This window comes from Xenopus laevis, chromosome 4L (assembly GCF_017654675.1).
Source record: "Xenopus laevis strain J_2021 chromosome 4L, Xenopus_laevis_v10.1, whole genome shotgun sequence".
Lineage (NCBI taxonomy): Eukaryota > Metazoa > Chordata > Amphibia > Anura > Pipidae > Xenopus > Xenopus laevis.
Genome location: NC_054377.1, coordinates 24,912,908 through 24,927,500, shown reverse-complemented (window position 1 = coordinate 24,927,500; position 14,593 = coordinate 24,912,908). Strand labels below are relative to the sequence as shown.

Below are 14,593 nucleotides of genomic sequence, written 5' to 3'. Positions count from 1 at the left end.
TGCCTGGGTCCACGAAGTGCTCCACCAAGGTTATTCCATAGAGTTTCGACATCCTCCTCCAGAGAGATTTCTCTCTTCTCCCCCACCGTCCAATCCCGTACGCAGAGAAGCCTTCTTAAGGGCCATTTCCGCCCTCCAACAGGCGGGGGTAGTGGTACCGGTACCCAAGGAGGAGGAACGGCAGGGTTTCTATTCCATCCTCTTCTGCGTTCCCAAGAAGGACGGAGGAATACGTCCCATTCTGGATCTCAAGAAACTCAATCGTTGCCTCAGACGTTTCTCTTTCCGGATGGAATCCATCCGTTCCGTCATTTCAGCAATGGAACCAGGGGAGTTTCTTTCCTCCGTCGACATCAAGGACGCTTACCTCCATATCCCTATCCACCGGGCGCATCATCGCTACCTGCGATTTGCCTCCCTGGGGAAGCACTTCCAATTTGTGGCTCTCCCTTTCGGCCTGGCCACGGCTCCTCGGGTCTTCACCAAGATCCTGGCCCCAGTTTTAGCCCTCCTTCGGTCTCAGGGGGTATCAGTGACCCCCTACCTGGACGATCTCCTCATCAAGGCTCCATCAGCCCAGAGAAATCGGTCCGATCTGTCCCTCGTGATCCAGACCCTACAACAACATGGATGGATCATCAACTTCAAGAAGTCGTTCCTGGTTCCCGCACAGAGAATGACATTCTTGGGGACTCTCTTCGATACCCAGCTCTGCCGCACCTTTCTTCCAGCGGACAAGGCTCTAACTCTACGCAGTCGCATTCTCTCTCTGGCGACCTCGCCATGCACTCCCCTCAGATCTTGCATGCAGGTACTCGGGTTGATGGTCTCGGCGATAGATACCATTCCTTTTGCTCAGCTTCACACTCGTCCCCTTCAGCGAGTCATCCTGACACACTGGGACCCAGAGAGAACGTGTCTGGACTCTCCCATCACTCTCCCCTCTCCGACGAGGACTTCCCTAAGGTGGTGGCTTCAACCAGCCAATCTCAGCCAGGGCAAGCCGTTTGCAATCCTTCACTGGACCATCCTCACCACGGATGCCAGTCTCCGGGGTTGGGGTGCGGTGTGTCAGGGCCAGACAGCACAGGGCAGATGGCTCCCCTCAGAGACATCTCTTCCAATCAATGTCCTGGAACTCCGAGCCATTCGCCTGGCTCTCCTTCACTGGACAGACTTCCTCAGGGGCAAGACCGTCAAGGTCCAGACGGACAATGCCACGGCGGTGGCATACATCAACCATCAGGGAGGGACTCGCAGCAGGGGAGCCATGCAGGAGGCCTCGCGCATTCTCACCTGGGCGGAGAAGTACGTACCGGCCATTTCCGCAGTCCACATTCCGGGAGTGGAAAATTGGACGGCGGACTTCCTCAGCAGGGAAACTCTCGATCAAGGAGAATGGGCCCTGCACCCAGAAGTGTTCGCAATTCTGACCGACCAATGGGGCATGCCAGAGGTCGACTTGATGGCCTCCAGGACCAATGCAAAGACTCCGCTTTTCATGTCTCGGTCACGGGATCCAAGGGCCGTCGGAGTAGACGCGCTCACGGCTCCATGGCCGTTCCACTTCGTTTACGTCTTCCCCCCCCTACCTCTCCTCCCCAGGATACTGAAGAGGATCAAGCGGGAGGGGGTCAGGACCATGCTAGTGGCTCCATACTGGCCCAGAAGGGCCTGGTTTGCAGATCTCGTCAATCTCGCAGAGACGGAGCCCATCCATCTTCCAAATCGTCAGGATCTTCTAAGCCAGGGCCCAGTATTCCACCCGAATATTCATCTGTTCCATTTGACGGCCTGGCTCTTGAGACCTTAGTCCTCAAACGGCAGGGGTTTGATGACCGAGTGATAGCGACCATGATTGCTGCCAGAAAACCTTCCTCCTCTCGTATCTATTACAGAACATGGAGGACTTACATCACTTGGTGTACCGCTCACTCTTTTCCCCCGCATCGTTACAGCACGGCCCGCATACTCGGATTTCTGCAGCAGGGCCTTGATTCAGGCCTTCGCCTTGCCTCCCTCAAGTCTCAGATCTCTGCCTTGTCCGTACTTTTCCAGCTCAACATTGCACTGAAACCTCCTGTTCGGACCTTCCTGCAGGGAGTCGCGCATCTCGCCCCTCCCATTCGGGCACCTGTACCTGGTTGGGACCTCAACCTAGTCCTGACGGCTCTGCAGGGTGCTCCCTTCGAGCCCCTCGCTCAGGCCTCGGATGTCCTTCTCACCTGGAAGACCGTGTTCCTCCTCGCTATCACGTCGGCCAGACGGGTGTCCGAGCTAGCAGCACTTTCCTGCCGTTCGCCTTTCTTAATTTTCCACCAGGACAAGGCTGTGCTCCGGCCCATACCCACCTTCCTGCCAAAGGTAGTATCGGCCTTCCACCTCAATCAGGACATTGTGGTTCCATCCTTCTGTCCACACCCTAAGTGTTCTAAGGAGACTGCACTACATTCCCTGGATGTGGTCCGCGCTCTCAGATATTATGTTCACAGATCCGCATCCTTTCGCAGGTGTGATGCTCTCCTCGTCATCCCTACTGGTCCACGGAAGGGTCTGAAAGCTTCCAAGACCTCCCTTGCCAGATGGATACGATCCACGATTCACCGGACCTACCAGATCGCCGGTAAACCTTCTCCTCTGAGGGTCACGGCCCACTCGACCAGATCACTGGCGGCTTCCTGGGCAGCGCGGAACATGGCTTCTGTGGAGCAGATCTGCAAGGCTGCCACCTGGTCTTCCATCCATACCTTCACCCGCTTCTACCAGGTTCATGTTGCCTCCTCCTCTGAGGCTGTTTTCGGTAGGAAGGTACTGCACGCTGTCGTGCAATCTTCAGCTTGATCTACCCACCCTTCTTGGGACTGCTCTTGAACGTCCCTCCAGTGCCTGTGTCCCCCTGAGATGAGAGAGTAAGATGGATTTTTGTCTTACCTGTAAAATCCTTTTCTCTCTTCATCGAAAGGGGGACACAGGCACGCCCATCCCTTATGATCTCAAGCTTAGCCGCGGCAGGTTCCTTCAGACAGTTCTGTCTAGATCCAGCATCACCTCCTTGGTGGGGCTCCCAAGCCCTTGTGTTTTTAGCTCCTTTTTTGTCCTTTTTGCGTGGACATCAGTCAAGTTAGCCCAAGGTTCTTCCTTGGTCAGTTCTAGTTAATTCCTCCGTTATCTTTTACACTTTTAACGTTCTGGGGTGTGACAGCCTCCTGGTGGGGGTGTGGCCTGCTGGGATAGGCGGGCTGGCCCCAGGGAGGGCTGTCAAAGTTCTTGTTTTTAGTGTCCTTTCCTCCCGGAAGGTGAAGTTAACCCTCCAGTGCCTGTGTCCCCCTTTCGATGAAGAGAGAAAAGGATTTTACAGGTAAGACAAAAATCCATCTTTAACCTGTGCCATATAGACTTTATTTTTTTTAGTTTCCGCCATTGCTACACAGCAGCTTGTTTATATGAACTATAGTAGTGTTTCTGAAGCAAACACATCAGTTTTACCAGTGCAGGGCAACAGTACTTTAAAACACTTTCATTTTTGGTATTACTGTTCCTTTAACGATGTGCTGGTTGAAAAATCCGTACTGGCAAGCGGTCCTAATGCAGGCTGTGCTACTTTTATCTTGCGGCTCAGAATGACACACAAGGTAGGGAATGGAGTGCGTTCACACAGAGTCCCATGCATTGGGCAAAAAATTGCTGATCCCAGCCATGTTTGCACTTTGTACACTGCCTGGGGCATTGTAAATAAGCACTTAGATTATTCTAAAAGTAAACAAATGTGATTGTATTTTCTCCAGTAAAGGAGCTTGGGTGTGTGGTGGTCAGATCTCTGTACAAAATATTCTGTAATTTATTGATGTACAGCAAGAGTTTAGTCAGCACTCATACCTCCAAAAATCATTTCATTTGGTGCAAGTCTCACAGTTTCCACCACCAACTGATTTTCGAATTCTTTGTATCACAGACAGCACCATCCATGAATGTATTTTCTTAAAATGCCTTTTTCTCTGTCGTCTCAGGAGGACACAGGGACTCTAGGGGTTAAGCTCCACCCTCTAGGAGGCAGGACACTTAGAACTAATTTGTGAGGGGGCGTGTCCGGGACTCCGGCTTAACCCCACACTGCCATAATCCCTCAGTTTTTAAGTGTCCTGCTTACTAGGAGGAGGGACAAATCCTTGTCCCCATAAAACAAGAAAATCTAACGGAAAATGTGGTACCCAGGGCCAGGGCTACCTGCACCCTTCAGGGTAACAGAACCCCTCTACGTGTGACAGTCAACGGGGTCATTCTCTAGCCTGAGTGGCTATAACGACCAAGAGGACAATTCCTGCCCCCTGCTCATAGGGGAGGCAGAGGGTTCCCACCGGTGTTTGCTAATGTGCTGCCATTATTCACAAAAAATGGATCCCCTTGTTAGTAGACGAGAGGCCTGTTAGTTACATGTGATAGGAATTTTAAGAAATAAGATGTTGGAATACATTTAAAACACAGGGTAATATTGCAAGAAAACTGCTAGATCAATCTGCTAAAAACTGAAGCTTGAGAGATCCTAATCACAACATTATAGTAACACTGGAGTGGCACAAAAACAAAAAGAGGAATGTCCTGTAACGGCCCAATCGAAGCTTTAATCTCACTCAAACTGAGAATCTTTGTCACCATTTGAAAACTGAGTGGCACAATCATCGTTAAGCTGCAGCCAACCTGGACAAATAATATATGTCAAATTGTGCAAAGCCAATAATACTTCTCCTGTACTTACCTCCTAAAACTCAAAATTGCTACGTGTGTGTGTACATACTTACTCCAATTGTAATTATTAACTAATAATTCACTAATAATCAAGTACACTGAGTGTTTCTTTTTCTGTGGCAGATGGAGAACTTTATCCAGTATTTAAATGAACCGACAGTCAACGCACAGATTTTCCCCCACGTCGTTCATGGTTTTATGGACACCAACCCTGCTATACGGGAGCAGACAGTAAAGGTAACTAGTATACAACACAGCAGTGCCGTGACAAACACAACATATACACTCTCTTCATCTCTAACATTTACTGCAGTATTTGGGAATTCCCTATCCTTCAGTTTAGATGCAGACGCTGCTTGGATTAGTGGTGAAAGATTGCTGAGCAAGTGCAGTTGAATGAGACTTGCCAGTACCAAATATATCATAACCAGGAAGAATAAAACCTTTTTATGGACTTTAGTTCTATAACTTCTAACCAAGTTTAGCCTTTAGTATGTGAAAGGTTTCCTGTTTATTTCAGTAGGAAGTGACCACAGGCAAGTAGTAGTGAGTGCGGTATGATTCTCCCTAAAGATGACCAAAGATGCACCAATGATATTATACAAAACTAATTTCCGTACAATATTCAGTGTGTGTGGTGGGAAACTAGCTGACCAATATCGACAAAAGACTTGGATATCGGTTGGGCTGGCCAGAAAATTTAGATTGGCCATTGTTAGTGCTGAATCATCAGATACAGGTAGAATTCTGTTGTTTCTATCTGTACTGTATATCTGACAATCCAGCTCTACACGTGTGTTTTGAAATTAGGGATGCACTGAATCTACTATTTGGGATTCAGTTGAATCCTTGGTGAAAGATTCAGCCGAATACCAAATCCAAATTTGCTTATGAATATTAGGGACAGGGACGGAAAAAGTGGAAAAAAAATCTTCTTTTGTGGTGAAAATTTGTGATTTCCCTACCTGCCCCTAATTTACATATGCAAATTAGGGTTTGGTTCGGCCAGGTGCAAGGATTAGGCTGAATCGTGCTGAAAAAGGCAGAATCCTGGATTCGGTGCATCCCTAATTAAAATGAACAGTCTTTCTTAGAAAGATCTTTTCCAGGAAAGATCGTATCTATGGACACCTAAAGAGATACTTACACCAGAAATTAAACTTTTTTTTATTTATTTATTTATTTACTTCTATCATAATATTGCCTTTTGAAAGCAACTTATAACTTTGCCATAAAGTATTTTGGCACAACATGACCTATAGGTAACGTTTAATGTACATTCATATTTTAAAAAGTAGTTTAAGTGTCAGTATCACTTTAAGAGCACAGCAGGGTCAGAAAGGCAAGTGGGCCAAAAAATCAGGAGGAAAATAGCAATTAAAATATGTAGGGTGGAATAGTTATGCACAGTTATCTTCAAACCAACGATCTTATGCCGAGTATTTATCCATAATCCAAATCATTCTATTCTCTCCCTTAAGTCTATGCTGCTGTTGGCCCCAAAACTAAATGAGAATAACCTCAATATGGACTTGATGAAGCATTTTGCCAGACTACAGGCACGTGATGATCAAGGACCAATCCGCTGTAACACAACTGTCTGTCTTGGGAAGATCGCTCCGTACTTAAATCCTGCTGTAAGTGTTCATGCGTAAGCTGTGTGTGTATATTGCTATTGGATATGTGTTCTAAATACACAGGTATAATTACCGCTATACACAGTCCTGTCACTTAAAGGAAAACTATACCTCCTAAACAATGTTGCATAAAACAGCTTATGTGTAAAACCCTGCTTCATGTAAATAAACCATTTTCATAATAATATACTTTTTTAGTAGTATGTGCCATTGGGTAATCATTAATAGAAAATTGCCATTTTAAAAAAAATAAGGGCAGCCCCCTGGGATTGTGTGATTTACGGTGCACACAAACATACCAAGCAAACTATACGCGTTAGTTCACATGAGCCAATTAACAGACAGAGTTCTGTCTTTTGCTTCAACACTTCTTGCTGTTACAGTTAGAGCTGCAGTATTTCTGGTCAGTTGATCTCTGAGGCAGCACACAGACCATCACGAAATGGGGGTTCAAGGCAAGAGATGTAAAAGGGCAATATTCACTTAAATATATACCAGTTTAGTAAAATTCTTTAATATGCTACATCTGTTGCTTAAATATTCATTTTGGGGGTATAGTTTTCCTTTAAAATCCAGAAATTGTTGCCAGGAAACAACATGTGCTCAGTGCAAGCATTTTTCTTTTTGCAGACACGTCAGAGGGTCCTGATTTCAGCCTTCAGCCGAGCCACCAAGGATCCGTTTGCTCCATCCCGGGCGGCAGGAGTTCTTGGTTTTGCTGCTACACACAACTTCTATTCCATGGCAGACTGCGCTGGAAAGGTTCTGCCTGTTCTATGTGGGGTCACTCTGGATCCAGAGAAAAATGTCAGAGAGCAGGTGAGTCCCCAGAATTCACATCAGCCCCAGGGACATTACATTTATGTCAGAGACTAATAGCTATATTCCCATTTTATTCCAGGCTTTCAAAACAATCCGCAGCTTTCTGGATAAACTAGAGACAGTATCCGGGGATCCATCACAGCTGGCAGAACTAGGTAAGTCTAACTTTCAACTTACAAATCTGTTTTTATTGAAATAATGGTACTGAACCATGGAGTCAGATTCCTTGAAACACAGCAGTGACTAATACCTCCGCTTTCATACTCAAGTGATGCCTCCTCTCTCTTTATGCAGCCCCATCTTGTGCCAGTGGCTATGTTTGCACAGTCACCAGCACTTCCCCCTTTCCTTTGTTAAAGCGGAAGTAAAGTCTAAAATCGAATAATGCTAAAAATGCTGTATTTTGTATACTTAACATAAACATGCTGCACCAGAAGTCTAATTAAACAGATGATTTATGTTTTCAAAGTTTTAAACATCTTTGCAAGACCAAGACTACGCACATGCTCAATGTGGTCTGGGCTTCAGTTGGGAGGTTAATCTTAGGGATAGTCCTAAATTATCAAAACAGCACAGGTCAAATAATGTCTGTCAAAGAAACCGATACAGCAAGACTGATTAATAATCAGAATATGCAGACTGCACTGGGTCTGCAGATACAAATCTCTACAGGGAAACAAAAAAAGCTGCTTAAGGTCAGGAAAGTAAGGTGGGGGAGCTCCTCCTGCAGTTTGTAAGCATGATCAGTTTCCCTACAGAGCAGTTAGGGGCCGTCTGGGACTCTCTGCAGCAGTCAGAGCAAGTAAAACGAAGGGGGAATTTCACTTCATACAGTCCTTTTTCTTATAAAAAGGGTAGACATTTTTTAATTAAAGCATATTAGAGAGAGAGAGAGGTTTCTTTTTCATTAAGAAAGTAAAAATTGGATTTAATTTTTTTGCCTTTACATCCCCTTTAATTCTCCCTTTTTCAATGAGGCTGTCTTGTGCTGGTGCCCATATTTTCACAGGAGGTCACCAGTATTTGTTGCAATGGTTATAGATCTCATCTGGTGCCATCTGCATCTTGAAATCTTTTGTTTAAACAGACAGTACAACCCAGAATGTAGTACAACTCTGAGCCAAATCAAACCTGTGATGTGAGAATCCAAAATGTGAACTTGGCCTTGTAACCATGTTCTGGTCTGTACTGGATACATTTCGGGCCTCACAAATTCATCGATATACAGATCTAGGAACTCCATCTTGCCACTTTCCAGAAACTTGTAGCTGCTTTCTTATTGTTTTTAAGAGGTGATTCAGCTTTAAGGTAACTTTTAGGGGGGTTATTTACTAAACCTCGAATTTATCAGGTCGGGCAAAAAAAAAAGCCCAAATTCCAAAATCCACCATCTCAGACCTGTCAATGGGAGATGTCCCTATCCCAATTTGGAGATATCGTAGTTTGTGCTGGGTTTTCACTTAAATTTTTTTACATTTTTTTTTTTTACCGATCCGATTAAAAAGTTATTAATAAATAAGGCAAAATCAAGCAAGCTTTTTTTTTTTTTATTAGGACAATGGGATGAATTCAGATTTTAGTAAATAACCTTAGTATGTTATAGAATGGCCAATTCTAAGCAAATTTTCAATTGGCCTTCTTTTTTTTCTTTATATAGTATTTGCTTTCTTCTGACTCTTTCCTGCTTTCAAATGGGGGTCACTGACCCCATCTAAAAAACAAATTTATTGTTATTGCTACTTTTTATTACTTCATTTCTATTCAGGACCTCTCCTATTCATATTCCTTTCTCTTATTCAAATCAGTGCATGGTTGCTAGGCTAATCTGGATCCTAGCAACCAGATAGCTAAAATGGCAAACTGGAGAGCTGCTGAATAAAATGCAAATTAACTCAAAATCCACAAAACGTCTCTGAATATCTCTATATAATACTATAAAGGTGAACAACCCCTTTAATGTGTCCACAATGTTGACCTTTCTTCTCTCATATACCGTATATACTCGCGTATAAGCCGAGATTTTCAGCACCCAAAATGTGCTTGAAAATCCTACCTCGGCTTATACGCGGGTCAGCAGCCTTACCTGTAAATTTTAGCGATGAAACCCCCTCCCAGCCGCGAAGAGCAACAGCGCAAGTGTCATCTAGGCGTACGTGCCCCACGTGACAGCTTTGTTGAACTGCGCTTGCGCGTCTCCTACTCCATTCAGTGATTCGCGAGTGCACGTCTTCTTGGGTCCCGTGAGTACGCGTCTTCTCTAGTTTCTGTTTTTTAGCAGGATGAGGTAGCACATTTATTTCAGGGCTGCCGGTAGTAGTCCGGTTATCATCCCGCTCCTCCATTTCGCTAGCGTTGGATACAGTCGGTACATGTGCTGACCCTAAATGCCAACCCTCCCACCACTTGGAAGGAGGCGGGGGCAGAGCTGCGGCAGGGCAAAGGGCGTTTGTAATTGACAACAGAAGCGAAGTGCCTGTAAAGTATTCCGTGCTTGCTATGCTATCTGTTTAATACGTTTAGCCTGTGGTACATAAATCATGTGAACTCCTCACAAACAAACAAATGTACGCGGCGTGTCACGAAATGGATACTTGGGCTGCCCATGGTCTCAGTAAGAGGAAGTGATTGTGAAATAGAATATTGTATTGGAGAAACAAGTTATTTGACTTGAAGTGCTTTAAATATGCATGATGAGGTAGCCCTCCCTAATCTCATTAAATGGGTTGTTGGCTAACATGTTCTGCCATGTCATGCATGACTTCAATGGAATGGGCACTCTTTTTCTGTATTCTCTTTGATACGCTCACTCACATTCACACTACTATATTGTAGTTAGACTCCGGTTAGAACAAGCTGCATCTGACCACATAGCTATAAACGAACAAACGCATGTACACTTGCTCATAGCATTCACGGCTCCTGCATGTTGTAGTGAGGCATCCCAGCCGCGAAGAAAGAGCAACATATATAACATAGTTGTGTCTAGGCTTATACGCGAGTCAATACGTTTTTCTGGTTTTCATAGGTAAAATTAGGTACCTCGGCTTATACGCGGGTCGGCTTATACACGAGTATATACGGTAAATGTAATTGCCTACCCTCTTATTTTCTGCAGAAAAGGATGTCCACACAGCTTCAGCAAGCCCAAGTGTTGTGGGAGGATGGGCAGGCTGGGCTGTCACTGGTGTTTCTTCCTTGACCTCCAAGTTCATCCGCACAGGGGGTGGAGCCCAGGATGCATCTCCTTCAGAAGGGGCACCAGCACCTCCAGCCACCATAGAAGCAAGCAAACCGGGTGAGTGCAGATAATCTACACTATCAGCCTCTTACAGTGAGGCAGAAAAAGAGATCTGCTACATTATTACTTTACCATTGAGCACCATTGATATAGTGAATAAAATACCCCCTCTTGTAAAATATAAGGATATTACAAGTTACTGAGGAGTTTCATGACCATATAAAAATGAGGACGAAGGCAGGTCATGGAACTCCGAGTTAACTTCTAATATCCTCATGTTTTGCAACTGGGGGTACTTTATTTATTATAATACACAAGTTTCAGTGAGTCACGTGACAGAAATGACATCAGAACTCACATTTATAACTGATGACATCAGAACTCACCGTTTAAGGATATAATTTACAAGATATTCATGGCTTTAGTGTATTAAGGATATAATTTAAAGGATATTCATGGCTTTTGTGTATTATAAGTAGGGATGCACAGAATCCACTATTTTGGATTCGGCCGAACCCCTGAATCCTTCACGAAAGATTCGGCTGGATACCGAACTGAATTTGCATATGCAGATTAGGGGTGGGAAGGGGAAAACATTTTTTACTTCCTAGTTTTGTGACAAAGTTGTGCGATTTCCCTCCCCGCCCCTAATTTGCATATGTAAATTTGGATTCGTTTCGGCCAGGCAGAAGGATTTTGCTGAATCCTTCTGAAAAAGGCCGAATTCCAAACCGAATCCTGGATTCAGTGCATTCCTAATTATGGAAACAGAGGGTGATCTTATATCACCTTGGCTGATGAGATCATTGTTATACTATTTAATTAAATTGTCTGTGTCTTTTATTAGATACTGTTCCTTCACCATCTGCTCCCCCTGCTGCCTCAACCACCCCATCCAGCTATGAACCCGAAGAAGAAAAAGGTGCCTCAGATTCCTTAGATCGATGGGATGATGAAGATTGGGGGAGCTTAGAGGTAGGGGGGAAAAAGATTGGTATTAAAATATGAGCACTGACACATAGTGCTCTGTGATTGGTTAAAAAAAAAAAGCATACTTCCCAATGTATATGCCCACTTACCTTGCAGGACACAGACCAGAGCAAGGGTCAGACTGTGAATGATGACTGGGACACAGACTGGGGTCAGAGCAAAACGCAGCAGAAGACTGTAAGTGGGTGCTACTTAATCTAATCTTTGCTTTCCTTTCAGCCTACAAGCACTTTAATGTGTTGGCTTAGTTTACGCCCTTTGTAAAGCTTTATTTTTTGTCATCTTGCTCTAAAATTATTTCTCTGCACCTTATCCTCTATTTCCACCTATTTCTCCTATTACCCCAGGTCCACTCTTCTTCCTCAAGTTCCAAAGGAGAGCAGGTTTTGCACCCTCCTAACAAAACTTCTGCTCTGGATGATGGCTGGGGATGGGATGATGCCTTTCCAACTGTTCCTCCCGCTAAGAAACCCACAGCATCTAAATCTCAGCAGCCTGAAGAAGGAACACGCCCTGCTAGTGACTATAACTGGGAAAGCCCTGGCACCGCTGGGCAACAGGGGGACTTCTTTACAACTTTGTCAGAGCATTCCAGCCAGGTACTAGTTACGAACAACTTTGTAATGTTACTGGAAATACATACAGTGAAGTAGCAGAGGGACAGTTAGAAGATGAATATCTGTTGAAAGAATTTAGATTTGCTCTGGTAATGTTTAGTAAAATATAAAGCTTATTTTCTACCCAGGAAGCCATAACTATCTCTAATTTGTTGTTTACTGCTCTTAAACATGTCACCCAATGACTGAGAAACAGTGGTATCTAGTTACAATGTGTTGTAATAAATAGCAGTAGATTTTCTCTACCTACCTTTTGAAACACATCACCTCTCTGACACTGCCATGCCCTGATTTTGCTCAGTAAAATGCAATATTTAGGCTTCAGATGTTCTTATGATTATCATATATGATAATCATAAGAAAATATAAGAAATATGATCATATCATTTCTTATGATGCTCTGTGCATGGGTTCATGAGTGTAATCTTGCCCCTTAAAGGTGGGTCACCTTTTGATTAATTTTTTATATATTGTAGAATGGCTAATTCTAAGCATCTTTTCAATTAGTCATTATTTTATATAGTGTTTCTTCTTTTGACTCTTTACAGCTTTCAAATGGGGGTCACTGCACCCATATAAAAACAAATGCTCTTTAAGTGTACAAATGGATTGTTATTACTACTTTTTATTACTCACCAGCCCCTTTCCTATACATATTCCAGTCTCTTATTCAAAATCATTTGGATCCTAGCAACCAGATAACTAAAATAAAATGCTAAATAACTCAAACACATAATAAAAACCAATTGCAAATTGTCTCTGAGTACCACTTTCTATATCATACTTAAAGTTAAAGGGGAGAAACCTCCTTAAGTCTATCCTCTCGCTACGCAGAACTAAATGAGAAGAAAACCACTGTTTTAGTTTGTGGTTTATTCAGCCAAATCCAAGAATCCTCAATTTTGTGGGTCCCTTTAAGCTGCAGCCTTATATTTTTTCTTTGCTTCCCATCAGAAAACCGATGATAGTCGGAATTCAGACAGCCCTGGGGATTGGGGAGGAGAAGACAATTGGGAATCCGTGGAAGCAGATCAGGGTAAGTTTCACTCTTCCTTCCATTAGAGATGATGTGTTGGGTTGGGTAATGGTAATTAACCTTTCTTTTTTAGGTCTCAGTAAAGCTGAAATTGCCCGGAAAAAGCGAGAAGAGCGTCAAAAAGAAATAGAAGCCAAAAGGGCTGAGAGAAGAGCAGCCAAGGGGCCTTTGAAACTGGGAGTGAGGAAACTGGACTGAGAGGAGCTAGGAAATAAATAAGGGACATGTTGGTGACATTTTATCACATACTCCACAGCAGAAGCATCATGTTTATTGTTTGCCAGACTGGTCCATTTATTGCTCTGAGTAATACTCAATGCAACACAACCCCAGCAAGCTGTGACACTTTCCATAATGAAGAGAACAAGGTCAGAGGTTTCATAATATTTATGCTGTATAAATTTTTATCTTACATACAATGCTGTATACGTACAGCCAAAGAATAAAATTGGATTTTACGAACCAGAATGTCTCAATTGCATTTATAATTTCACTTACAATAAAATCCAGCAGTGAGGAGCCATATGCAGACATACAGTGACATAATACAAGCTGTGTGCTGTATTCTCACACTAAGTAAAGGATATTAAACATGATATGCTACTAAAGATTTATTTACACTTACATATTTTAACATGGCACCAGTCATTTGGCAACAAAGCTGTGTAATATGAATCCTAAAATATCTCCCAGTAATTCCTCACTCAGGTGAGGCTTTACATTGTACCAGAAGATGAACAAATCAGTCAATATTTAAAAAGACAAAAATTGAAATACACCTAAAATTATTTCTTTATACGTGAAAAGTTGTGTTTTCTAGAGCTGATGATTTGCCAATAAGGCCAAAATGTCTCCAGCAGAGGTGCACTCAAATAAGACCCAACGATCAAACAAGATCTGAATAGGTTCAGTCAACATCAAAGAGGGAGTGCCAGTTATTTAGGTGCCTGCCAATGACTATAATCGCTAATCTCCTACTGGAGGCTGCATGGGCCAGCTTGATCCCCTGTGCTGGCCTCTGGGCATGTGAGAAATCTTAAAGGAGAAGGAAAGGCTAAAACTAAGTAAGATTTATCAGAATACACTAGTAAACTCTCCAAGTAGTGCTGCTCTGAGTCCTCTGTCAAAAGAAACACTGCATTTCTTTCCTTCTATTGTGTACACATGAGCTTCTGTATCAGACTTTCTGTTTTCAGCCTTAGGGCTAGTCCACACGAGGAGATTCGGGAGATTGTCGCCTGGCGACTAATCGGCACGTCTTTTGCGCGACTATCTCCCGGAACTGCCTCTGCGTTTTCCCCCATAGGCTACAACGCAAAGTCGCCTGCGCTAATGCACACGCGGCAATGCGTTTGCAATAGTCGCCCAAAGTTGCATCACTGAGGCAACTTCGGGCGACTATAGAAAACGCATTGCCGCGTGTGCTTTAGCGCAGGCGACTTTGCGTTGTAGCCTATGGGGAAAAACGCAGAGGCAGTTCGGGGAGGTAGTCGTGCAAAAGACGTGGCGA

General features: G+C 43.8%; 1 protein-coding gene across 1 annotated transcript in view; it reads left to right on the top strand.

Moving 5' to 3' along the window:
* The window catches only part of scyl1.L (SCY1-like, kinase-like 1 L homeolog), a 30,651-nt gene extending 17,103 nt beyond the window's left edge, over nt 1-13,548 (top strand). Inside the window, 10 exon segments of the mRNA NM_001091835.1 lie at nt 4,867-4,980; nt 6,225-6,380; nt 7,011-7,199; nt 7,282-7,357; nt 10,318-10,497; nt 11,288-11,415; nt 11,527-11,607; nt 11,778-12,029; nt 13,002-13,083; nt 13,157-13,548. Coding sequence (NP_001085304.1) covers nt 4,867-4,980; nt 6,225-6,380; nt 7,011-7,199; nt 7,282-7,357; nt 10,318-10,497; nt 11,288-11,415; nt 11,527-11,607; nt 11,778-12,029; nt 13,002-13,083; nt 13,157-13,281 — 1,383 coding nt within the window. The 3' untranslated portion in view covers nt 13,282-13,548.
* Nucleotides 13,549-14,593: the final 1,045 nt, after the last annotated feature.